This window comes from Trichoderma virens (assembly GCF_000170995.1).
Source record: "Trichoderma virens Gv29-8 chromosome Unknown TRIVIscaffold_1, whole genome shotgun sequence".
Taxonomy (NCBI): Eukaryota; Fungi; Ascomycota; class Sordariomycetes; order Hypocreales; family Hypocreaceae; genus Trichoderma; species Trichoderma virens.
In genome coordinates, this window is record NW_014013748.1 from 1,029,985 (window position 1) to 1,055,552 (window position 25,568).

General features: G+C 48.9%; 9 protein-coding genes across 9 annotated transcripts; 4 read left to right on the forward strand and 5 right to left on the reverse strand.

Annotated features, from left to right (window-relative positions):
- Positions 1-1,985: 1,985 nt before the first annotated feature.
- Positions 1,986-4,050, forward strand: TRIVIDRAFT_79497 (uncharacterized protein; the record flags this gene model as incomplete). The annotated part of the gene is made up of 2 exons (XM_014105794.1): positions 1,986-2,468; positions 2,528-4,050. The coding sequence occupies 2 exons, from the start codon at positions 2,074-2,076 to the stop codon at positions 3,918-3,920; spliced, it is 1,788 nt and encodes a 595-aa protein (XP_013961269.1).
- A 238-nt stretch (positions 4,051-4,288) lies between these two features.
- On the forward strand, positions 4,289-6,214 carry TRIVIDRAFT_187995 (uncharacterized protein; the record flags this gene model as incomplete). Its single annotated transcript, XM_014105795.1, has 2 exons — positions 4,289-4,322; positions 4,752-6,214. 2 exons carry the CDS (start codon positions 4,289-4,291, stop codon positions 6,212-6,214), a joined length of 1,497 nt encoding a protein of 498 aa, XP_013961270.1.
- Positions 6,215-8,597: 2,383 nt separating this feature from the next.
- Positions 8,598-9,853, forward strand: TRIVIDRAFT_187996 (uncharacterized protein; the record flags this gene model as incomplete). Its single annotated transcript, XM_014105796.1, has 2 exons — positions 8,598-8,643; positions 8,721-9,853. The coding sequence occupies 2 exons, from the start codon at positions 8,598-8,600 to the stop codon at positions 9,851-9,853; spliced, it is 1,179 nt and encodes a 392-aa protein (XP_013961271.1).
- Positions 9,854-10,660: 807 nt separating this feature from the next.
- TRIVIDRAFT_217658 (uncharacterized protein) lies at positions 10,661-12,125 on the reverse strand (the record flags this gene model as incomplete). Its single annotated transcript, XM_014105797.1, has 3 exons — positions 10,661-11,554; positions 11,643-11,876; positions 11,961-12,125. The coding sequence occupies 3 exons, from the start codon at positions 12,123-12,125 to the stop codon at positions 10,661-10,663; spliced, it is 1,293 nt and encodes a 430-aa protein (XP_013961272.1).
- A 483-nt stretch (positions 12,126-12,608) lies between these two features.
- On the reverse strand, positions 12,609-13,964 carry TRIVIDRAFT_187997 (uncharacterized protein; the record flags this gene model as incomplete). Its single annotated transcript, XM_014105798.1, has 4 exons — positions 12,609-12,632; positions 12,690-13,379; positions 13,452-13,677; positions 13,741-13,964. The coding sequence occupies 4 exons, from the start codon at positions 13,962-13,964 to the stop codon at positions 12,609-12,611; spliced, it is 1,164 nt and encodes a 387-aa protein (XP_013961273.1).
- Positions 13,965-14,894: 930 nt separating this feature from the next.
- On the reverse strand, positions 14,895-15,805 carry TRIVIDRAFT_62845 (uncharacterized protein; the record flags this gene model as incomplete). Its single annotated transcript, XM_014105799.1, has 2 exons — positions 14,895-15,490; positions 15,538-15,805. 2 exons carry the CDS (start codon positions 15,803-15,805, stop codon positions 14,895-14,897), a joined length of 864 nt encoding a protein of 287 aa, XP_013961274.1.
- Positions 15,806-16,196: 391 nt separating this feature from the next.
- On the forward strand, positions 16,197-17,168 carry TRIVIDRAFT_33951 (uncharacterized protein; the record flags this gene model as incomplete). The annotated part of the gene is made up of 2 exons (XM_014105800.1): positions 16,197-16,368; positions 16,462-17,168. The coding sequence occupies 2 exons, from the start codon at positions 16,197-16,199 to the stop codon at positions 17,166-17,168; spliced, it is 879 nt and encodes a 292-aa protein (XP_013961275.1).
- A 163-nt stretch (positions 17,169-17,331) lies between these two features.
- On the reverse strand, positions 17,332-18,480 carry TRIVIDRAFT_34454 (uncharacterized protein; the record flags this gene model as incomplete). The annotated part of the gene is made up of 1 exon (XM_014105801.1): positions 17,332-18,480. The coding sequence occupies one exon, from the start codon at positions 18,478-18,480 to the stop codon at positions 17,332-17,334; it is 1,149 nt and encodes a 382-aa protein (XP_013961276.1).
- A 1,740-nt stretch (positions 18,481-20,220) lies between these two features.
- TRIVIDRAFT_73052 (uncharacterized protein) lies at positions 20,221-22,188 on the reverse strand (the record flags this gene model as incomplete). Its single annotated transcript, XM_014105802.1, has 3 exons — positions 20,221-20,378; positions 20,443-21,398; positions 21,461-22,188. 3 exons carry the CDS (start codon positions 22,186-22,188, stop codon positions 20,221-20,223), a joined length of 1,842 nt encoding a protein of 613 aa, XP_013961277.1.
- Between the last annotated feature and the right edge of the window lie 3,380 nt (positions 22,189-25,568).

Below are 25,568 nucleotides of genomic sequence, written 5' to 3' on the forward strand. Positions count from 1 at the left end.
CTCCATGTGCATAGTATATCGCCAACTGCCCTTGGCGCGGACTTTTGCGCGAGCCACATGGACATGGCTTCCCATCGTGCATCCTTAGACTGGCCGCCACGCAGCTGGGAGCGGCTATTTTCGACTACTACTTGTACATTCTTTGCCCTGGTCTGCCCAGAAAGCCATGAGATTGCCAGCAGTGGTTCCCCTATCGGGCTGCACGCCGTCACGCCACCCGCTCTTGGGCTTAGACCACGGCAAATTCTTGCTGAGGCGTCCAGGAACAAAAGAGCGCAGCCAACCCCGGTCAATGCCGCCCAACACCAGCAGTTGTCGATTCAAGTTTCTGCTTCCCCTTGCCGGCCGGATGACTCTTGGCCGCCCGTTTCGACTCTGTTTCTCGCGCAGTTGCCGATTGCGTGCTTCGGCGGCTCTCGGCGTCTGGACCAATGGGGGCTTGGAATGCTGATACCCACGACTAATACGCATTACGAGTAACCACGTCGAGCTCGGTGTGCTAGTCGCTGGAATGTCGTTATGGAGCATCGTCCTGTCCTTAAAAGTAACCTTGGTATTTGAGCTTTACGCTTGAAATTAGAAAGCGACGGGGGACCCTCAGTGTCTGTGGAGCGTCGCATGTCGACCCTGTAACCACCAAGCTTAAAGAGAATACGAGCGATGCCATTGGACAACACATGCCGTAGATGGGGGCAAGGGACTTTTGCAGAGTGGCGCCTGTGCGTGAGTGAGTCGAGAGCCGCTCGCTGGCCATGCCAGGATCAGCCTAGGGTTGCATGCTAGCCATGCTGATGGTGAATTTGCCGTGGGTTCTTTGCCTTCGCCGGACCCGGCCGAGAGACGAGAAAAAAGCATAACAAGCTTAAGGTTGAGGTTACACGGAGAAAAAAAAATCTAGCATGCAACCGTGGCAAACATCGCGATCGCATGCGTCCAGATGGGCCACAACGCTTGCGGATGCTTGTCTCCCCCCATATACAGCCTCGTACTCATGCCAGGACACGAAGAATCGATCGCGGAGCCATCAGTCATGGCAGCAGATAGCGATTATTCGCCAGGCTCAATATCTGTGTCATCGCTTGGATGCCAAGCAAGGCTATCTGTCGCCGCCCCGCCGCCATCACATGGCTTGTCGTGTGCTTCCCCCAGGAAGATCCATTGCGTCCTCAGCGTCGATGTACAGTACCCGGCCTTGTGCTAGGCTGCTACATGCTTAGTCTGGCGCGCCAACTCGCCGGGTCGTTTGGGAGGCTTGCAGGCATTTGATGCTGCGCTTTGCTTCGCCTGATCCTGTTCCTGAGCGGTAGATGGCTTAGATCTGGGGCCTTCGGACAGGATGAGGCGAGTCCTGCGATCAGCCAGCTGCGGAACCAACGACGGCATGTGAGTCTAAAATAGCCGAGGAGGCCAGACCATGCTTAATGGCGACAACGTTGCACTGTGGAGGATACGAGTGCAAGCATCCGTGGCAGAGGAAGCTTGGAAGCATGGAGATGCTGGCGGTCAATCGCCCATGACAAGTATTAATCCGGGCAATTCGCCATGCGCTCCGCAACTAGCTCGTGGGAAATCCCACCTCTTCGCTATCAATCTGGCGTCTCGCCACCTCCGCTAGGGCCCTTTCATGCTTGGTGGCCCCGGCACTGGTCCGGGATCTTTTGTTTAGTTGCCACCGGCTTGGCCTGAAGCAGTATCGCCGTCCGGCGGCTGCTAGTCTTGGCCCGAGAAGATATCGACCGCGTTGGTGTACCTGTACTACCACTAGCAGCAGGTTGACTTCGTTTTCGCCTCCACACCAGGGCAGAGCGAGATACGATACGGGACGAACAAGGCCAGGTCAGCACATGGCATTGGTTTGGGGTACTTGTTCCGCAGCCGGGCTAGTCGAACCCAAACCCATCGACTCAGGGTACGTTGTTGTCTATATAAGTCAACCTCGCGGCCTCACAATCAATCGACTCCCTTTCCTTCTCCTCGTGCTGTGAAGCCCATCCGTCTCTGCCCACTTCATTTGCTGGGTCGTCAATTCGAGCCACTTAGAAGCTCGCCAGGTTCCTTCAACCTCCCTTCACCATGAGCAACGCTGCCAACCTCGACGTCGATGTCATTGCCGAGGCCGACCACCGTGCGGCTGGCTTTGACGACAAGACTCCCGCTGCTGTCGACGTCCGAAGCGATGAGGACTACGATGACTTCCCTACCGAGGACGAGCTGCGCACTCTGCGCCGTGTCTCCGGAAAGATCAAGTGGAGCATGTATACCATTGCCTTTGTTGAGCTTTGCGAACGTTTCTCCTACTACGGATCTTCCGTCCTCTACACAAACTTCGTGAACCGCCCTCTTCCTCCGGGGTCCACTACTGGTGCTGCTCCTGATGGCCATCCTGGTGCCCTGGGAATGGGTCCCAAGGCTGCTCAGGGTATCAGCTTGTTCAACCAGTTCTTCGCCTACATCATGCCTCTCGTTGGGTAAGCTTTGGCTCTTGCTCTCTTGTAAATTCGCTTGGTTACTTACACATCACAAACAGTGCCTGGATTGCCGATGCTCGCATGGGTCGTTTCTGGACTCTTCACCTTGCCATTGGTATCTCCACCATTGCCCACGTTATCCTCGTCGCCTCTGCCGCTCCTGGTGTCATCGTGAAGAAGGACAGCGCTTTTGCCGCCTTCATCATTGGTCTCATCTGCCTTTGCGTTGGTACTGGTTTCTTCAAGGCCAACGTCTCTCCCCTGCTTGCCGATCAGAACGAGGATAGACGCATGCGCGTCGAGACCCTGGCCTCTGGCGAGCGCGTCATTATCGACCCTGCTGTCACCAACACCCGTATCTTCCTCTACTTCTACTTTGCCATCAACATCGGATCTCTTGCCGGTCAGATTGCCATGGTCTACGTTGAGAAGTACGTCGGTTTCTGGGTTGCTTTCCTCATCCCTACCGGCATGTTCCTGCTCGCCCCCGTCGTCCTGTGGAGCCAGAAGAAGAACTACCGCCTGCAGCCTCCCACCGGCTCTCTGCTCCAGAAGTTTATGCAGATGTTCTTTTATGCTCGCAAGAACTCCAAGGGCTTCTTCAAGGTCAACTGGGATGTCGCTCGCCCCTCTCGTGTTGCCGTTGCAGACCGTCCCTCGTGGATGACCTACGACGACGCCTGGGTTGACGAAGTCCGCCGTGGTCTCATGGCCTGCAAGGTCTTCCTCTTTCTCCCCATCTTCTTCCTGGCCTACAACCAGATGACTGGTAACCTGACCATCCAGGCTGGTACCATGGAGCTCCACGGTGTCCCCAACGACATTATCCAGAACCTGAACCCCATCTCCATTGTCATCATGATTCCCCTCATCGACCACCTCCTCTACCCCGGTCTCCGCAAGATTGGCGTCGCTTTCACCCCCATCAAGCGTATGACCACTGGTTTCTTCATCGCCTCCCTTTCCATGGTTGCCTCTGCTGTCATGCAGCACTACATCTACAAGATGAGCCCTTGCGGCGACCACGCCAACGGCACCATTATTGTCGATGGCGAGGAGGAACTCTGCCCTCCCGCCCCTATCAATGTCTGGGCCCAGTGCTTGCCCTACATCCTGATTGGTTTCGCTGAAATCTTCGCCAACGTCACCTCCTACGAGTATGCTTACTCCAAGGCCCCTGAGAACATGAAGTCCCTTGTCATGAGTGTCAACCTGTTCATGAGCGCTATTTCCGCTGCTATCGGCGAGGCCTTCACTCCTCTGTCCGACGACCCTCTGCTGGTCTGGAACTACACCACCGTTGCCTGCATTGCCTTCGTCGGTGGTGCTGCTTTCTGGTTCTGCTTCCGTCACCTCGACTCTGACGAGGACAAGTGGAACATGCTCAAGAAGTCCGAGTTCATTGGCCAGAACCAACCTGGTCTGGGCAAGGACGCCGACGAGGAGGCTTAAATTTCTCTTTTTCTTTGACGTACAGATGTGTGATGCTTTTTTAGCAAGGTCGGGATATGATACCAAAAATACGTGTAGCAATATATGAATATCTAATATAATGAACATTTCAAATACTTTTCTCTTTTCGCTCACTTTTGTCTACTCTTTGTTCCTGATCAATGACTTGGCTCTTCCGTCTTTGGAAGCTGTCACTTATTTACGTAAACAGCAGTTGAGTTTGCGAGAAGCGGAAAAAGACATGAAAATCACGGCTAATTTTACTGGTTTAGGCAGAGTTGTCAGAGTCCGGGATTAATTTTCTGGGGCGCCGAAGCCGGATGCGGAGACTTGACGATTTTGCGCCGGGATTTCGGTACTTGATCCCGATGAATTATCGGCGTGGTAAGAACCCTGTTTTTTGTATGTTGGCCGTTAACGCAAAAGGGCGCAGATGACTCCCATTTCTCTCTCTTTAATAAAACGGCCTTTTTCTTCTTCGACGCATCGTTGTGCTATTCTGCGTCATCGAAGACCCGCGTGTTGAGTTGCAGAGTGGTTTTAGATGGTATGCGCTGGACACGAAAACATATTGAGGGACAAAGTCAGAGGGGAAATACCCTATGCTGGATAGTGGATGAAGATCAAAGTGCCGCCACGAAGCCGATGAGAGATTTTCAAGTGTTTGCTCCGGATTGATAAGAGGCGGCTCAAGATAATCGCTCTACAATAAAGAGAATAAGATGCATCGTTCATCGCCGTCTCACGATCCACGGGACGAGATAACATCCCAAGTTCCCGTCGATAATACACCGACATCAACGGATAACTATCACCAAAATGAGAAACTAGGCCAGCATCAAGAGCAGGATCTGTATGAAGAACCCAACATCATCCTTCCCCCTACTATCAACGCCGCCTACGACTGGACCGGTCCCGATGACCCAGACAACCCTCGCAACTTCTCTGCCGCTTTACGCATTTTCAGTACCATTGCCATAACTATGCTCGCCATGATTGGTACTGTAGCTGGATCAATGTACGCGCCCGCACAAGACGCTGTCGCCTCATCCCTCCATTGCAGCCGTATCGTTGCCGTGCTACCCCTTTCGCTGTATAACCTGGGCCTTGCCTTTGGGCCCATGGTCGGCGCACCCCTCTCAGAGACATACGGCCGCAAGTCTGTCTTCATGCTCTCGACCCCAGTCTTTGTGCTGTTTCTTCTCGGATCTGGTTTCAGCCATTCTATCGGCGGATTAACGGCCTGCCGCTTCTTTGCCGGCGTGTTTGCCTCGCCCCTGATCAATAATGCACCAGCCACGCTGCTCGACTTTACGCCGCCGCGGTATCGGGGTGTCAGTCTAGGGGGTTACTATGCTGTGCCGTCGTTTGGTGCTGCTTTGGGGCCCTTGATTGGAGGGTTTGTCCTACTCGTCAAGCCATGGCAGTGGACGCAGTGGATTTCTATCTTCATCACGGTAGCGTTTTACATCCCTGTGTGCTTCACTCGCGAGACGTACAAAAAGGTGATTCTCAAACGACGAGCTACGCGCCTAGGGCTACGTGACTCGGCGTCGCAGCGAACATCACCGGGGCGGGCCTTTAGATACTTCTTCACGACCCTGATCCAACGACCTCTGCACATGTTGTTCACGGAGCCGATTGTCACACTAGTAAGCGTGTATAACGGCTTCCTGTTTGGTCTTCTCTATACGTTTGTCGTGTCAGTGCCTTGGATATTCAGGCATTACTATGGGTGGTCGGCGGAGAGCGAGCCGCTGTCGTATTTGGGGTTGATGTGCGGCACAGCTCTTGCAGCGGTGCCCCTGATTCTAATCGATCTCTACTCCTATCAAAAGCGTTTGACGGAGTGGCAGCTTAGCCATGATGACGATGAGCCACTGCCTTCGGAGAATCGCCTCATGTCGGCTCTGATTGGAAGTATTATGCTGCCAATTTGCCTCTTCATTGTTGGCTGGACGGTGCATTTCCACGTGCACTGGATTGTGCCAATCATTTTCCAAGGCCTCGTAATGCTGTCTTCTCTACTTGTCTATGCGGGCGCTAATCTCTTCATGCTGGACGCCTATGGCCCGCTATATGGGGCGTCCGCGTCAGGATCCATGATGTTCAGTCGATACTTGCTCTCCGCTGCGTTCCCGCTTTTTGCGTTACAGATGTACGAGAAGCTCGGGGCGGGATGGGCTACGAGCATTCTTGGTTTTGTGACATTGGTGATGGCACCAATTCCCTGGTTCTTTAGGGCGTACGGGGAGAAGCTGAGGGCGAGAAGCAAGTACGAGATGAGTACCTAGAGAGTTGAGGTGTATGATGATACGACAGTTATGATTGGCATTGCGATTAATGTATACGTTACAACCTTGATTTGGAATACGTATCAGATAGATGTGTCGAGATCTTGATGTATGATAGAAACGCTTCTTACTCTACTCATCGAAAATGGAACACTTTCAATTACACCGAGTGTGCCTTCTATATATAGAAATTTCTTTTTAACAGGTATTGGCAGGGTAGATGATGAGATCAGAAAGCAGAATCGAAACTGTAGTCAAACTCTTGAATGTTTTACCAAATTTCCCATGTTCGTTATCACGATTCGCTCTGCCGCACATAGGCAAGGTCAATGACACAAATGCTTGTCACATATCAACCAACCCCTTTAAGTTGGTACTGGGATGCGTAATTCCATAGAGGCTGAGCAGAGTCGCTTGGAGATAAGGAATTATACGACCAGCACTAAGCAGAGATAGCCTATGTAGATCCGTACGTCGAAATTAGAGTTGCCAAGCCTAGGCCGCTTCAGATCTGGGCATCTGCTGTCTATTTTTGGATGAAACAATGACAAAAATTGCTGTATTGTAAGACGCTCTGCGTTTCAACTACGGCCATTTGTAAGATCGATTCGTCGGGATATACAGCGGGGGCTGTTGACTGCCGATCCAAAAACATTGTAGACGCCAAATGGTAGACCGAATGGAAGTGCATCAGTTGCCGGTCCTCAGGTCAATATTATCGAACGGGATTGGGTGGACATTGCAAAGAGGCAGTGCATTGCTTTTTCAGTTTGTCTCATTCTAGCTCGCGCTAATTGGAAGCGTATGCTACTACCAAGAAATTCCTTGACTCAAGACCCTGGGTTGCACTTACAATGCCAGCTCGGATTTGGTCGCTTCTCCGAGCATCCCGTCTCAGTTGCACCGTTCAAGTCTCCGTATTCTGATGGCTAGACACTCGTATTTACGAGATGCGACAATGAAAGATATCAAGAGAAAGAAAAAGTGTATACTTGCTTTGTTTGTTTTTCTCCGATTTGTCCGGGAACTCGTACTCGAGTTTCATTACAGCTCTACGGTTGAGTTCGAGTTACTAGGATCCCGGCTCGTGAAGCATCAAGACCTGGTTTCCAAGTACAGGTATTCCCGCAGGGTAACTCGAACCTTTTTTCTCCAGCGGTCATTCGTACAGGCCGCAAACAGTTCATTGTTTGCAATTCTGATTTATATGCCCGTGGCGGAGCGCAAATATGCAGGGGTCATCAATCCCCCCCCACTACCCCAGCGCCACGATGCCACGCTTCGGGAGCTTCTCTCAAGCATAATTATTCTAAAAGATGTTGCGATTTTGCAGCTGCCAAGTCTATAATGTGGATATCTCATGTATTACCAGATTTCTCCATTAAATGTAGGAAGTGATCTACAATTTGCGGTCAAAGACTGGCATATTTAGGGTTGTTCGCTTTTAGTAGATGATTAAATGTGATATCTTGGCGCACATGCCAGTAAAGGGACCACATCGAATCAAACTATACCTGTCAAATCAATTAGCCTCACCGTAGATGGGTTTTACTGGAGTAGGCCCTTGGCCTCTGCACGTTGCAGAACCGTGATAGGACACGGATGCGTGCAGCTTTGCCATTTCATTGCTGCGTTGTCAACGTTAGAAATCACTGCCAAGCCCGCGACAGGGTGGCAAAGGGGTCTATGAATACCCAACTTGCCGCCAATGCAGAGTATGGGTACCATTTCTGCCTTGCAGATCGCACAACCCCTGAAAGTCTCCTAGCAGACTGCCTCGCTAATAGAATTGGTACCATCTCCTAATCTGCTGCCGATTAGTGGGATCGGCTTTTAAGGGCGGCGCAAGTGCCGGCGCCAGGCCCGGGTCTGCAAGGTTCCGACTAACGTGGGTCACGATATTTGATACGATAGAGCTCGAGCGGAATAGCCGACGGAGCTGGCTGCCACCAGCAAACTTATCGAAATGAGACGCGACTCGTGAAGGATAGCCTTAATTGTAATGTCTCGGATTCGTACTTGTTGCGTCAGCTCTCTACATGCAACCCTCTGTCTATGGGGCGGTTGTCAAGGAGTTGCCGGGGGCTTGGATTTCGTATGTGGGCCAAGGCAAACAGACTCGGGGCTGTGATTATTGGAGTACTTAGATATGAAAGCCCTCGATGGATTCGAGGCCTGTCAATGATAAGTTTCGATTCTTCTAGACATCTTTCTAGGGAGACATTTCAGTATTCATTAAGCCTTTGTTAACTTCATACTTGCACGACGCCATCCATCATGGCAAACAGATCACACTCCCAAGCGTGGGAGAGCCTGCCAACCCCTGATAGATACGAATCCAACGGACGGGAACTTTCAAGACAATATATTACTTTTGAGCACGATGTTGAGAATGGACGACTTGAATCCAGCACCAACAATCACGCGAGGTCATTTTCTGGCGACGTTACCCGCACAAACACACCCGTCCCCGACGACGAGGAACATCCAATCAATGAGAAAGCAGGCTTATCCCATTCTATTGACATTTACGACCCAAACCGGCCGAAGCTTCCTATACGACAGAGACTTCAACACTTCACATGGGCTTGGTATACGTTGCCCATGAGCACAGGCGGTCTCTCTTTGCTCATATTTGCACAACCACATCAATTTAACGGCGAGAAGACTGCTGGCTTGGTTGTTTACATCATAAACATCATCATATTTTCCCTCATAACAATGACTATGACTGCTCGCTTCTTCCTACATACTGGCGAATTGGTTCGGTCCTTGACCCACCCTAGAGAAGGCTTCTTCTTTCCAACCTTCTTTCTCTCCATTGCCACAATCATCACGAGTACCCAACGATACGCTATACCAGATGATCACGCCATATTGGCATGGGCCATACAAGCTGCTTTTTGGATATACGTCGCCTTGACATCAGTGCTGGCCATCGGCCAATATAGCTACGTCTTTGCAGTTCATAGCCTCAACCTGCAGAACTTTATGCCGACCTTGATCTTACCAATTTTTCCCATCATGCTCTCGGGAACAATCGCGTCTGTCATCGCATCAACACAACCTGAAATCGCTGCCATGCCTATTCTAATCGCTGGACTTACATGTCAAGGCCTTGGAATGTCGGTTGCCATACTGATGTATGCGCATATGATTGGACGATTGATCCAATCTGGCCTACCAAATAGAGAGCATCGACCTGGCCTTTTCATGTGCGTTGGTCCACCATCTTTTACAGCCTTGGCCTTGATCGGCATGGCAAATGGTGTGCCCGACAGCGTTGAGGAGCTGGCCATTGATAGGAGTATCATCAAGGTGGTGGCTGTTTTAGTAGCAGTGTCTCTCTGGGCTCTCAGCTTTTGGTGGTTCGGCATCGCCGCCGTCGCTGTTATTTCGTCGCCACCCAAATACTTTCACCTTGGTTGGTGGGCCATGGTGTTTCCCAACACCGGCTTCACGCTGGCGACAATCTCCATTGCCAAGGAACTGATAAGCCCTAGTTTGCAGTGGGTCACCACGGGAATGAGTATCTGCATGCTCATCATGTTTATCTTTGTCTTTTATAATCATGTCCGGGCCGTTGTTGTTCAAGATATCATGTATCCGGGAAGAGACGAGAATGTAGAGGACCATTGAGAAAGAGCTATCGGGCATGAATCAATGCGCATAGGGTTGCAATTAAAATAGACAGAATTTTTTTTTTCGATCTTTTTCTTTATTTCTTGATGAGTTTTGGATATCCTGTATAACTGTAATTATAGAATCTACTGGTGTTGATGGTGTATGCATTATATGTAACCGCGTGTGTCTTAGGCTGAATGTGGAATAGAACCATAATGAGCTCTCTTTATATTACGACAAATCAGTCCATTTTAAATTCTTTATCTCCCTATTTTCCTCAAACCGAGAATATGCACAGAAGTCGCATCATCCAACGCCTGCCTGTACAAGATTACCGGATTAGGTAATAGGCAACGGCCCTATGTCCGGCCTTTTCTGTGAACCAGTCCCGGATATGATTGAAGCATAGCAGCGTCATCTCCGACTACGTATGGGATAAATACTCTGGGCTACAAATTGATAAACTCCATCGCAACATCATGGCTTCTACTGCAGCACTTGATGTCTTCATCATTGTCGCTGGTTAGTGCATTGTACTATAGACTTCATTTTCGTTCGACCAAGACATGTTCAGTCGGCCGCGTGGCCTAATGGCTAAGGCGCTAGATTTCGGTTCCGATACACCTTCTCTAGAGATTCCAGGTTCGACTCCTGGCGTGGTCGCTTCATTTTTTTTTCGCCTCTGCTGGCTCCGTCTTTCCCCACAGTGCTTTTCTCAAATCAAGAGCTTTGAACGTATTCATGTGTCAGTCGATACAGAACTGAAGGTTTTCAATATTTACTTCTTCATTCAGAGCTATTTACAAAAAATTCCCACTATGGCTACTCAGAGAAATGAGCTCCCGGACTTCCGATTGCCCACCCACCATTACCATTCGGCGAGAATCCAAAATAGCGGCGGATGTTCTCAATGTCTGCCTCCCATTTTGGATCTCTATTTTTATCCAAGTATTCATATATAGATTCACACATGACTTTTGTGCGAGTTTTTGCCCACCAGACGTCTTCTGATAGAAGCCGCCAAGCAGTTGCGTAAAAGCAGAGCATGATGACTAGAGCCTCGGTCTGGTTTTCCGCAACGTCTTCTTCAAAATCCTTGGATGCTTTAGCAGGCCAGAAAAGAGTGTACACCTGTATCTGAGGTAGCAAATGGTGGATAACCCTGCCCTTGGATACGGCATGCATGGTTCTGAGAAGCGGAGTCAGTCGGTCGCAGGCGTTGAAGCTTTCACCCCCTATACAGCATCCATCCATGCCACTCAAAGCCATTGTTCGTGCGCTGAAGAACACATCGTCAAAAACAAATGTGTCCCCAAGCGATGCTTCAAATTGCTGAAACTCATCGATACTGTCATAAGACATAGGAGCCTTGAAGATACCGCTTGTGTACCTCTTGTCTTCCTTCATAGTCTTCATGACCGTCTTAAGACCAGCCGCAAACTTGAGTAGTCTGTCGGGTTCGCCTTCCAAATGGATCTTCTCATCTCCGTATGCAAAGAATGGCATGGACCAAGCATAGTGCACGAGAAGCATGGCGCAAGCGATAATAATATCATGATTGAAACCGTCTGTGCCTTGCGATAAAAGGTCTCTGAACCCAGAGAGGGTAAGATCCAGATGATATGCCAATGACTTATTATGTTCAGCGTTGTCGGGCCAAAGGCTTCGCTGATGAGATGCCGAGATCATTAAGATGGCGTGCATGACAACTTCGTTCTAGACAGCGTCAGTACCACTAGATCATAGAAAAGAGGCGCGATTAACACACATGCAATGCCAAAGGAAGTACTCCATCTCTCCATACCAAACTGCCGAAAGCAAGAGTTGGCGCTGTGCAGTGGTCAAAATGATACATGAGCTGTAGACTGGATAAATCGAGACCGAGTCCGAGTGTCTTGGGAACGGAGCCCACACCGAGTCTTTGACTGTTGATTTGTTGCCGTGAGAACTTTGGCAACATAGCCATAATGCCAAACTCATATTGGCACGGTATATTCCTGGCAGAGCACCTCGCGCAGGAAGGCCGGACCTCATCGCACTGTGGGATCATCAGCAGAATGCTCATCTTATTTCTCTCCATCATCATAAAAATATGATGGAGATCAGTATTGAGTAACTGTACCTTGACTCTAGAAGATTTACATGACAAGCATCCTGCGCGAGACTTTGCGTGTCGTTTCCGCTGCCGCGGTTCTCGACCAAGGCCATCCACCTGTGGGGTTGCAAAAATCGGGTTCTCGCTAGTCTTTGAGAGTGCAAACACACCAAAATTTCCGTCTGAAGGCATTGCTATTAAGAATTGTAAGAAACTGATTCTCTGAGTAGATGGTTTGCTTAAAGGAAAAGGAGATTGGGGGTTTGTTCATGATCTCTAAATACATAGTTAGGCTTCGGCTTTCGCTCGCTAATCGCATGGTCCCAATATGGGTAATTCTGGTCAGCGGAATGTGGCCAAGACACTAATACAGTATTAGCACATTTAGTACTATTCGGTTAATTACATACATTTACTGGCTCTCATGACTGCGATGGCGTGGTGATGCTGTATTCGTTCATGTTGTGTTATAGGGAAATAGCTAGAGTAGTTGTACCAACACAACAAGAACAAGAATTTGGACGACTGACGCGCTATTGAGGATTTAATTGTAAGTTTAACCTATAACTAATTGTCGTTTGCTGTATACAATGCGCATGTAAGTGTAGAGGTCTCTTGTTGACAATTTCTCCCACCAAGAAGTGAAAGTGCTTTTAATGTATAGTAATTCAGCCCTTAAAGAGGATGAGGCTTGGGTGCCTACAACAAATATTAGTAGTTCAAGCCTTGTAACTTTCGGGGTTATCATCAACATACCTGTGGTTGCGTCACCCAATCAAAATGTCCCAATCTCTTGGTAGTCCAAGTATCTGATGCATAGACAGCACCTTTGGGGCCGCCCAGCAACTCCTGAGGGTATCCAGGGTTGAATGGCACTGCAATTTCAATCGATTCCTTCTCTTCAGCTGTAAGATCTATCCCTAGTGCTTCGATGTTGGCCTTGAGATGCTCAATTTTACGGCCACCCACAATGGGGAAGACGTATGGTGCCTTGGTTCTAGCCCAAGCTAAAGCGATGCTAGTGATGGATGTACCTCGAGCTACCGCAATCTTCTCGAGAGCATCAGCCATGATAGTCTTCTGGGGCTTGTCGACGAAAGCGACCTTGCGTCCTTCGCGGTCCTCTTCCTTCTCGGCCGCACGCTGGGCCGAAGTGCGAAAGTATCCCATTCCCAAGACACCGAAGGGCGCCAAGGCAATGCCTTCATCAATGCACATGGGGACAACATCACGCTCGATTTCTCTCTCAGCCGCATTCCACTGGCCTTGGTAGACGGAGAACTGAGTCAACCCCTTCTGGCGGGCGTATTCGTTGGCTTTGGAGACGACCCATGCAGGGGTGTTGGAAATGCCGAGATAGAGAACTTTGCCGGCCGCAACGAGGTTATGAAGGGAGTGCATCAGCTCTGGAATGCTTGTGGTAAAGTCCCATGTATGGACATAGTACTGTTAGACATCGAAATTAGCTCTCTTGTCCTTGAGAAAGACATGAACATCTTAGAGAAGATGGACACTAACCAAATCGATATACGATGTCTGCAGTGCCTTGAGACTAGCTTCGATGGATACCGCCAAAGACTTCTTGTTGTTTCCACCGTAGTTTGACTGGATCCTTGTATCTTCTTCAGCCAAACGCCAAGCAGACGTATACTTTGTCGCCACAATAATCTCTTCGCGGTTGTCCCGAGTTTTCATCCACTCGCCAATGATTGCCTCGGATTCTCCGCTTTGATAATTACCTGCGCTGAAATCATTGGTATTAATATTTGTATCTGACCATATTCAACAAAATAGGACAGTGACGCACGTATCAATAAAATTGCCTCCCTGGCTGTAGAAGTAGTCCAGCAACTCAAAGGATGCCTCTTTGTCGCAGCTGCCCATAATATCCTTCCAAGCTGTTCCAAATCCCATACCTCCAAGGCAGAGAGGACTGACTTTGACAGCAGCCGTAGGAGCTAGCTGGCGGTGATAGCCAAGCAGACTTTTGGGCTGAGGCGCCGCGGCGGGGAGGTTGTCCGACTTTGCCATAGTAGCGGCTCGCAATGTTCGAGTGTGTTGTGATAGAGTACTTGTAATGAATACGCTGATATATTCTATGTACTTGCTGCTTGATGCTATTCAAGATATTTCTGACTTCCATGCTGGACACGCCTCAACTTATATCTACTCTTCAGCTTCAGTTCTCCTCCCAAGCATCGTATGTCTCTTTTGGATATACGAGACCTGTCCATTGCCTAATCCGGCATACTTGAGATCGTATCCCCATTATGCAATACCACAGTTCAAAAAAGTATGAAGCACAGTACTGTTTCAATCAATTTGCTACGCGTTTTAGTAGGAATCGTCGTTTGCCGAATTAGGAATACGAGACACAGCAGTGTTAGCGTGGAAAATGCTCCTTTAGTCTCAACACCGCTTCGGTAAGATCGAGCCGGCATTGGCTCGCTGGATGTGACAGAACCACTATTTCTATCATTTTACGTAGTATTGAGGAGACAAGCATCGTAAGTATTTTAAGGAGATCTAACACTTCATTGATGCACTGGCCAATCACATCGTCTGCTATCCGAGGATGAAGAAATATAGCAAATCTCACTCGCCCCGCCATCGTGTGATGTAGAAAGCAACTTCAAGATGCTTCATGCTCCGGATATAGGGAAAACTGACTGATATTGGCCGGATTTACTGCAAAGTCCGCTAGTTGCGCAAATACTTCCATAAGATGCATTCAATGATGCTACCCAAATTCGCAAACGAGGAAGTCGGTACCTAAGTCTTTTGACTAATATGCACGTTTTTAGCTCTTTCTTGATGTAGTTATGAAGTATATAGGACAGGGTAACTGTATGCTCAACTGCGATGCTTAAATGTTGCGTCTAAATGCCTCTGAACCATCGTGCACATATTAATGGGTATTATTGAATCCCTAGATTCAGGCTAGCATAAAGAATATAAAGTCTAAGCAAAGTCCGTACTCCTCGCAATATCTTCTATAGCATTCAACTGCTCTTCCATCTTCGTCAGCTTCTGTTTAGCAACAGTTAAACAATCTGATCCAAGGAGAACCCTCAAGACTTCTCCTTTCCCTCTCTTTGCCAAATCTTCTCCTGCTGTATCAGTTGCAACATCCACAATACGCTTTCCAGCCTTGACAGGATCTCCTGGCTGCTGTCCATTCGATGTATGTTGGTAATCCACAAGCCCTCGCGCAGGAGTACCGTCGTAATCACTGAGCTTTCGAGCAGGCACCACGAGATTTGTGACTAAATTCGTCCGGAAGGAGCCTGGTTCGACAAGCAAAACCCTAATGCCGAACACGCCGACTTCAGTTGCCAGGGCTTCCGTAAAGCCGCTCAAGGCGAACTTGGAAGCCGAGTAAGCAGTTGTTGCAGGAGCACCATAGAAGCCAGCCAGACTGCTGACATTCACAATGGTGCCTGCTGCCTTTCTTCTGAAGTGAGGTAGGGCTCCTTTGATACAGCGCACGGCACCAATAGTGTTTGTTTGGATTTGGGCTTCAAACTCATCGATGCTACCAATGGTTAGACAAACCGCTATTAAAGTGTGCATTGAACTTCTTGCCTCATTTCTTCCAGAGAACCTAGCATGGCATATCCCGCATTGCAGACCAATATGTTAACGTTATTCTCCTGAACAAGTTTCTCTACAACAGTCTCCGTCTCTCGTTTGTCGACATCTATCTCAACCCATTTGCCGCCTTGTTGTTCAACAATTGGGTATTTGACAGCAGCTGATTGAGGGTTACGAGTAGCAGCCAACACTTTATGACCGGCTTCAAGGGCAGCATAGACAATCTGCAAGCCGATGCCAGAGGAGGCACCTGTGATGAGAAATGTGTGCGGTGCCATTGTGGATGATGTGAACTGAATGTCTTTTTGGTTTCTTCCCAAAAACTGAAGAAGATCCTGAGCCTTAAATACATGTTTTGAACTAATGAGACTTACAATTTGGAATCCCAACTACCACAATTTGATGGAGGAATTCACTAAGTTGCCACATCCTGCAACCTACTTACTCCCCAATCGTGATTGGTTGGACATCCATCTAAGCCACTCCATCTCGCGACCCAAAGTGTGGATATACCGGCGGAAGCACACCGCACCAATAGCAACCGAGATGTAAGCAGATGGCATCACTAGTGTACTAAGAGGCTTAGCAGCAATAATCATGACATTGATGTTATCCCATACGACTTGCGACTTTTCAACCTCTGGAACAGGCATCTGTACAATAATCGGAATGCTTCATACACGTGATACAACATCTATCATGCTGAATGACGATGATGAATGGAGAGGCACAACCGACCCTAGCGTGCGACGCAGAGTGCAGAACAGGCTGAACCAAAGAGCGTATCGACAACGACGACTGATGCTGGGAACAACGGATAAAACGCCAAAGAGGGCTACCAGTAAGACGGCAGCCCAGCGCTTGAATCACACCGATAATATCCGTGTCGGATCTGCCCGTACTGGAGCCGGCAGTCTAGGTTGCCAGGGACAAGTGGATGGCAAAAGCCCCGTCACTGGCAGACCTCAGGCTCGTGATCGGAAATTTATTGGCAAACCTTGCCTTGCTTCAAATATACGCATCGATCCATCTCCCTGGTACACCAATCCAGCCACGGTAGTTGAGCAGTTCCAGGAACTGAAGCTCGGGCGTCACGCAGGGCGATCGCCATCCAATGATCACCTCCTCTGTATAATGCAGTTCAACGTGATGAGAGCTTTTGGAACCATTAGCTCTATTATTGGGCTATCGCCAGACAATCTAATAGATGAATGTGCATCATCTCCGTTTTTCTCTTATACATCTCCAGCCGACAACATGCCGCAGTTCCGACTTCCACAGAGCTTGGCGCCGACTGCTCTGCAGAGATCAATTCCACATCACCCATGGTTTGACATTTTACCATTCCCACAGATGAGAGATAACCTATTAAGCCTTGAGAGCGGTACAAGCACGGTGATGGAGCATCACCGATACGATGCAGATAGTCTATGTCATTGGATGGTTGGACTCGACACTAGTCAGACAGAGTCTGGCCTCATCCTGTGGGGAGACCCGTGGAATCTGGCATCATGGGAAGTAACAGCAGAGTTTTTCTACAAATGGGGTTGGACTCTGGAGGGGTGCGTCGACCTCTTTAAATCGACGAATTACTGGAGGGCAAGGAGAGGTGAGAAGCCTCTCTTTAAGACGGGATGCTGAAGTGTTGGAAATCGTTCGCCAATTAGCGCTGCTATAATAAATAGATATATATTAATTACTCAAGCCATGATTACTCATCACCATTCTCATATCACACAGAGACATCTGAAGGGATTTGATCCATTGCGCATAGATTGATAATTCGCCGTCCTGCAGCGGGCAATCATGATATCGTCACCCCCAATGCCTTGTACACAGCTCTCAGGTAGCCTCCCTCTCTCCCATCAGCCATCATTTGATAAGACATCTGGTTCATGGCATAAGTAAATGTGAGTTTCCTGTCCGCGTCAAAGACAAACAATGACCCTCCCCAACCTCCCCATACTCCAACTCTTCCAGTTGGCATAAAATTCACACAACCTCGCCCTCCAAGAGCATATCCAACACCCCAGCTCAGAGGTTGTCCCGTTACCAAATCTATTCCGTCTGATTGTTCCTGAAACACAAGGTCGATCGTCTTTTGGGATAGCAGCCGCACGCCATTGACTTCGCCGCCGAGTGCCAAGATGGAGAAGATGCGGTTCATAGCACGAGCATTCGTGAACCCGTTAAAGGAGCTAAGATCAGCTTTTCGTATCGTCTCTGATCTGAGCATATTTACGTCGAGCGCAGGATTAGTGAGCGTCTTGAAGGCAACAGACCCCGCTTCTGGTGCTGCCAGGGGTGGCGTGCCCTTGAGAGGAATAACGTTGCTCACTCGAGGAATATCCTCGTCTAGCAAGCCTATTTGGAAGTCTGCCTTCAATGGAGCTGCAATTTCCTCAGCGACAAATTGTTTCAATGATTTGCCCGTGACGCGTCTCACAACTTCAGCAATCAACACCCCATAGGTGACTACATGATAAGCAGACCCCGTGCCAGGCTCCCACAATGGGGCTTGTGCCGCAAGCTTTGCTGCAGCACCTTCCTGGTCACAGACATCATCCATTGTCACTTTCTCTTCCCACGCCGAAAGACCAGAGGTGTGAGACATAAGATGGCGAATCTCAATGTTTTGCTTCCCGTTAGCCGCGAACTCAGGCCAGTACTGCGCAACTTTTGCATTGACATCCACTAGACCGCGATCTACGAGCATCAAAACAGCCAGACTGGCGAGTCCCTTGGTGGATGACCAGACTCCCACGATGGTGTCTGATTCCCATGGACGAGTGCATTCTTCGTCGGCGTAACCTCCCCAAATGTCGACCACGTCCTTGCCGTCGATATTGAGGCTAATGGAAGCTCCAACCTCAGCTTTGGAGTCAAGGTTCTTTTGGAAGAGATTCCGGAGCTCCTCGAATTTAGGGTCAAGTCTACCTTGGATTTGCGCCATGGTGGTGGAAACTGCTGTCGCTGCGGATACCACCAGTACAAAAAAGAAAATGAGCTCGAGATAAGGGTCAAGTAGTATTGAGATACTAACAGATTTTGTCAATTCATATGTCCTAGCTAGCCATGATGGTCGCCAATCTTAATGTACCTCATAGCCCCGTGACACCACCTGATTCTAATGAACCCCCCTGCGAAATCGGAGTTACTGACAAACTAATCACTGGGATTTATAAGTATGGAATTACGGAGCAAGGATCCGCAGCGCGCATCAGCGCGGATCTCCGCCATAATGCTAATCATGCGGAGTTGCATACCATTGACAACTCTGCCACCCAAAGCTGTGTAATACGAGCAGTCCAAACATTGAGATTACAAAATCAGTAGAGGCCCAAAGCAATACTTAATCCCCGACGGGAGCAGCTACGATATCTCCGGACTAAAGGCATGAGGCGGGGATAGGGAATACCTGCACTCAGTTACAAATACAATACTGCAGGGGATAAAGCGTAGTGGTAATCCTGCTTACTGATAATCTGGGATTCAGAGGATATACATGTATTCGTAAGATCGATGGCTTAGTGACTCCTAGAATACAATTTGATGTAATAATCCAACCCATTTTCTGCATCTCGCTGCGGATGAAGAATTCTCTTATACTCCAGGTCTATAAGTGGCGACATATTAACCGTTATTAACGATATATTTTTTCCGATACTGTATCTACCCTGGCATACGAATGGCATTCTAATTTTGAACGGTTTAAAAGCTTACAAATATACCATATAATCTCACTCAAGGTCTAATTGTGCGAAGCTGACCTTGTTAACCAGCAGCAGAGCTAGTATGGCGATCGGTTTCTCGAGTCTATCATTTTTTGTGGTGGAATGCTCATCACCATGACAGCTTAGATGGCTTGAGGGATGCACTGAGGCATTCATGACAACAACTAGCTATGGATAGATCAAGTACAAGGTTAAATAGCATTTAAGAGCATTGCTTACAGCAACAGAATTCTCATCTTAATTCTTCTCGTACAACTTCTAGCGCTGCAGTTCATTTCATTTGGGCGATAGTCCTGGGCAGCTAGAAGACGGATCCTCTCGATCGGATTTCGACGGCCCACTCGGATGAGGAGGGATATTAGTTATCCAACACCCTGCGGCTCATTTTGTATATGTGGTACAAAAGTATGGGAAGCTAAGTAGGTGCCTATTATAATCCTTATGTTACACATTGATACTGAATACGAGAGGTAGATTATGGTACAGATGTGAAAAAAAAAAAGTACCGGTAATAGCAGATGCTAGAAAAGGCCGTAATAGTAACAGACACCAGAAGAAGGCAGCGGTAGCGCCATATACTCGAAGCAGTCCGAAAGGCGCTCCCTCTGCGTACCATTATGGCACTTGAGCCAGAGTCGGCGGATAATTACTGCCATATTTGAGATACCACATTAAAATTCCACTTATATTGCATACTAGTCGTATATTAGTGTTTATTAGGAGCAAAAGATAAACCCTTGGTAAAATCAATCCTATTCAAAACTCGGGTATAATAACAAAAAGGCGCAAATAATAAACAAGTATTCTCAAATCCCGAAAACCATTTCGCAGTGAATATGCAGATCCGCCCAATATTAAAAGGAATCAGAAAGCGGAAAGCCAGATACCAGCCCTTATTTTTGCGATCCCACCCTACACGACCAATCCTCTATATGTACACGCTTCCGCAGAGGCCTCTTTTATTTTCTCGTAGCATTGACAACAGAGGGGCGACGACTAGCGGCGGGGGTGCCTCTAGGAGTACCACGAGGGGTGACTCTACTCTCGCCGAAGAAGCGGTTCTGCTGACTGAACCGTCTGTGAGGCTCAGGTCGACCAGAGGCTGATGTAACAGAGGCTACAAATAGGCGATTAGCATCAACACATGAAAAGTAGAAGTAGGGAAATTGGTATCAACTTACATCGGCGCATGGGATCATATGATATGCTGCCACGGCGACCTTCGTTGGTTTGCTCTTGACGAGCATCAGCAAGCCGCTGAGCAAAGGGCGATCGATGGCGCAGAGTCGGGCCCTTCCAGTAAATCACGTAGACAGCAACTACGAGGACGAAAGAAATACAGAAGAGAATAGTGCTGGCGTATTCCAGGTTCTTTCCGCTTGACTTTCCAATGTTTTGGAAGAATGGCAGGGCCGGAATGGTAAGCACACCAGCGAGGAAGTCTCGAGACCAACCATTACCACCAGTGGCGGAAGCAGAGTAGGGGCCATAAGCGCAAATCATATAGTCGATCGTAGCCATGTAGATGGCGTAGTTTGCGATACCAACAATGGCGACGAAGATCATGGAGCCAATCCAGTGGATAGGAGGCCCTTGAATAGTCCAAGCGAACCCGATAAGGCCGATTGGCAGGCAAGGGGCTGTATATAGAAGGAACCAAAGACGAGATTCGTACTGCGCACGCTCGTCATTGGGCTTGGCCTTTCGTTCCTTGATGTTGCGCTTGATAGCAGGGATGAAAAGGAGCCATGCAATGACATAGCCAATACCAATCGGGATGAAGCTCAACCCGATCTCAACAGTACCGAATCCCCACTGCTTGTACACCAAGCCGAAAGACTGAATGAACATGAAGATGAGGGCGTCGGAAAAGCCAGAGAGAAGAGAAAGTACAAGGACAATTGGCTCGGTGAGGAACATCTTGAAGGGGCGGACCCATGTGGTGAGGACCTCCTTGGCAGAGAAGCGATCTCTGAATGGGACAAGCTCGTCCGGTCCCCAAATGTTCTGACCCGTTTGCTCACGGCGCTTCTTGGCGATGCGATTCATAATGATGGTAGTTCGGGTCTCGGGAACAGTGAAGCAGTGGACAAGCTGAACAAATCCTCCCAAAATAAGCTGGACCCAGATAGACCATCTAGAATGCAGTGTAAGCAGGAGTTAAAAATATAGAAATGGCACGATAGACTAGGTACTCACCTCCAGTCAAGGTACTTCTCTGTAAAGCCACCGACGATGGGACCTAAAACAGATCCACCGACAGAGGAGAAGACGACATAGGCGACTGCATACTGCTGCTTATCGGCCTCCCACATATCGGCAATCATACCCAGTGTGACGGAGCCACCAGCTGAAGAGAGACCGCCGAGGGCTCGGCCGACCATGATGGAGGCAAAGTTGGGAGCCAACGCAACAGGAAGCTGCCAGACGTTGACCAGGAACAGAGAGAGCTGGAGGACCGGCCAGCGGCCAAACTCTTCTGACCAGGGAGCCCAAAGCTCGCAGCCAAAGGCATAGAGGACCAAGAAAATCATGGCACCACATCGGGCAGCCTGCTCGCTGACGTGGAATTCCTCTGCGATGCCGGGAATGGCGTTTGAGTAAAGAGAGGTATTGAAGTTCATCGATACTTGGACCCAGAAGATGACAGTCAAGATGTACCACTTCTTCCACTTGGGGAAGCAGTAGCCAAGTTCTTCGTAGCAGTCATCTTCAGTGATCTCATATTTGTCATTGGTGCCAATCCTCTCCAGCTTGCCATTGCTGCTGGGGGTAAGATTGGGGTCTTCAGGCTTCTCAATGTTGTCAGTACTGGACCCCTGGCCTTGGGAGTCATTTGATCTAAGCCTCTCGTTGGCAAGGTCCAAGTCATTTTGGTTAAGAATCTGAGGAGGATCCTCAGAGAAGTGTGTGTGTTGACCCGACATGTTGACGTATACCGCAGCAAATCTCTTTCAGCTTACTTAAAAATTGGAGTAGCTGACATGAGATATGGGGAGAAAGTCTGGGGAAGAGTGTGGTGAGGAGAAGAAAGAGGCGGAGGATGGGGAAGAGGAGGAAAACAAAGGATTGGGGATTGGAGGACAAGCCTATTTAACTTTATCTGCGTTCAGTATCATGATTAGACTCCCTAGAACATTCGCCAACAGATATGGGGTAGGGGCCAAGTGGTGGTGGAAATAATAATGGGGATTCAAAGTCTCACCTGGTAGCTACGAAAATAAGAATATCCACACACACCGGGACTCTAGCAAATATGACGTCCATGCCGCCCCATCTACCGGTACCAAAGAAATTGTACCCTAGATCCGGATATCAACGTCTTCGGCCAAACCGACAGAGGTTCGAGATTGTCGGGTTGTAAATGCGGATTGACACGATTACGGACGCGGATGCTGCCCCAATGCTAGTGCCAAAGTCTGTAGAAGCCCTTGCAGCCGTTCTCGGAATAAACCTCCAACGTGCAGCAAAAGACATCCCTGTATTTGAGCATTGGCAGCACCCAAGAATAGGTCTTCAAAGCTAGTATTTCCCCCCTCCTATGATCTGAGGAGCGAGCTGGGGAATGCTCTCAGCACGCTTGCGGTTCCATGGGGCAGTATCCTAAGCAACAAGGGCGCTCTGAGACATCGTGCGCTCAGCCAGCGAGAACGGACGGTCCAGACTTTTGGAGTCTCTACACGTTCTCGGCCATGCTCAAAGCAGAGACATGTAGCAGAATCTAGGCCAAAAAAAGCTCGCTCTCTGCGCTTATCGCATCTGTTCATCGTCGTGAGGTTCTAGACCGCGGTGCGCAGCCCGGAAGCATTGTCGTTTTGTTTTGATGCCCTCCTGCGATATCACCACGGCATACGGCCTCGACCATGCCATGCTGCCCTGTTTTCTCATTCTTTCCGACTCTTTCCCACTGTTTCAGAACTTCCCTGTTTCTCCAACGCACGTCCCGTCCAGCAGGCTAACAGCCAAGCAGGGCCTCAACGTCCATTCGGCAGCGGCGTCAGAGCCTCGCCATGAGTGGTGGCGGCAGGGTCGGAAGACGGCACTTGACAAGGAGCTAGCAGGGGCAAGAATCGATCGGCCCGGGGATTGCGCGCCACCAGTGGCAGAAACCAACAGGAAAGGCCTGCATCCTCGATCGTGTGTAGATTCAATCTCTGTACTTGTTTAGTACATGTCCGAACGAAGTAAACCATATGTCTGTCTGTCTGTCTGTCTGCCGGCACTGCAAAGCCGCTGTTTGAGACAGTCCCAAATCCTCCCACGCTCTTCCCAACAGCAAATTGATCGCGCCCTTGCGTCGAGACGAGGCATTTACTTGCTCCAGCTGCACCTTGTCGGACGTCCTGAGCAAGAATCAGCTCCATCGCGAGAAATTTCTTTCTCATGGGTCTTCGAAATGCTTCTGCCTGATGCTGATCCCTCGTCAATGACGTCTTGGTGATGGACGCTGATGGGCCCATCCGAAGCCTTTTGCGCGCCACGGCCAATCGAGAGCCGGCGGAAAAGTGGGCTGTGAGTCGTTTTGATGGAGCATCGTGGGACCCAAGTTCATTGGCTTAAAAAAAAAGAGCATTATTGAATGCTTCTTTTTCTTTTTTTCCTTGGTTGTAAGTCGGAGGATCTGGCGGACATGTCTTGTAATGAATAGGTACGAAATGCTTCGTCATGGTGTATCCAGTTCTCAGCAAGAGTCATGAACGGAGCGGAAAATATGGAATTTCCACGTAGCCTCGCCTCAGCCTCGGGCAACATCCGCCTCGTGTCCAAATACAAGTTACATCTTCAGTGGCACAAAGCTTCCGGCGCATAACCCTCAGCTCAGTAATCGTGCTGTTAAATCGCCATCCGCAAATCTCGATATACGCCAAATCGCCCCCGTGAAGAGCTTCATCATCCTCTCATAAACATGAACCGTTGGCCACCACTCGACCCCTCGCCTTCCGAGCCCCGAATTATGGCCGTTTGTCTGACTTGCCTTCGCCATTGCCAACCCGGTCTCTCTTCCCTTGCGCATGTCGATCAATCATGAGTCTCAGGCATTCACACTTGAATCAGTCTCTTTCATGTAATGGACCCGTAGGAGCTGAACCTGCACAGGCCATGTCCCTATTTCCGGCTTATTATGTCTCTCTTCTGCTAGGCTACAGCAATCCGCGAGGAGGAGCCATTGGAATCATTTTCAGCTCAACTGCAGAACAATTCCCCATCACCCCTTTCTCCGCCATGATACGCCTTCTCCAAGTGCCCCATTCGTGGAGCCTCTTTCAGAGTATTGCAGCACGTTGCCGTGATTCTATGGAGCTGAGACTCCATGTACCCGCAATGTTATTCTGGTGCCTAGCTAACCGACTTTTCCGATCCATTCACTAACAAAAACTATGGGAATCATCGCGATTCAGGACCCATACCACTATGAAGGGCAGCATGTCAGCGGTGTAATATGAGGAATAAGTTCTCCTACATGTTCGTTAAAACGGTAGAACGCAATCGCCCCTCTTAAGCCGTCCGTCATCATCTCATGCCCTTGGCATTTCACTTCATGTTTTGACTCAGCCTTCCAGAACAGTGAGCGTGTGTACATACTACTACATGTATGTAGTCTTGGAACGGAGTAGTGTCCAACAATGTGGATAAAGCCTTAGCGTATCCATACTAACACTGAAATGAGGATGATCTGCGTCCATTGTCGAGTCCTGAAAACGCCGCCTGTGTCTATGTAAGCTGACAGGCCATCAATGTTCCATCTTGTGACCATTGACGCTACACGCCCGTAGTCTTTGAAGCCGCCACTAGTGCTACAGTATTATTCAACATGACGATAGGGATAACTGATAACCAAGGTTTTCAACTACAGAAGAAATTTAAAGGAATTGAGTTGCTTCGGGTAAAGGCAGGTAGCCAGCACAAGTGACATCTTTATTTCTCCTCCAACATAACAGGCATACTTTCACCATGCGTTGGAAGCGTTTCGAGTAGGCCGACTATGGCTGCCTTCATTCTCATTTTCCCCATTCCATTCTATGAATCGAATCTTTCGGCCATTTTCAGGTAAAAATGGGGACAGAAGCACTTGAATCAGTTGAATGTTTGTGTTCAATATTCTACATCTACTATACACCTACTCTGATTTTTGATAGATAGAAATCTCGAAGCCGCTTTATAACGAGATTTATTCTTTTTGCATTGATTGTAAAGCATAGCTTACCCGACATAGCTTCTCAAGCACACCGAGACCCCTATGGGTCCCTTTTAGTGTAGAGGTCACAGAGGCCCCCCAAAAGTGTGCCAATGTCCCCTGAAAGCTAAG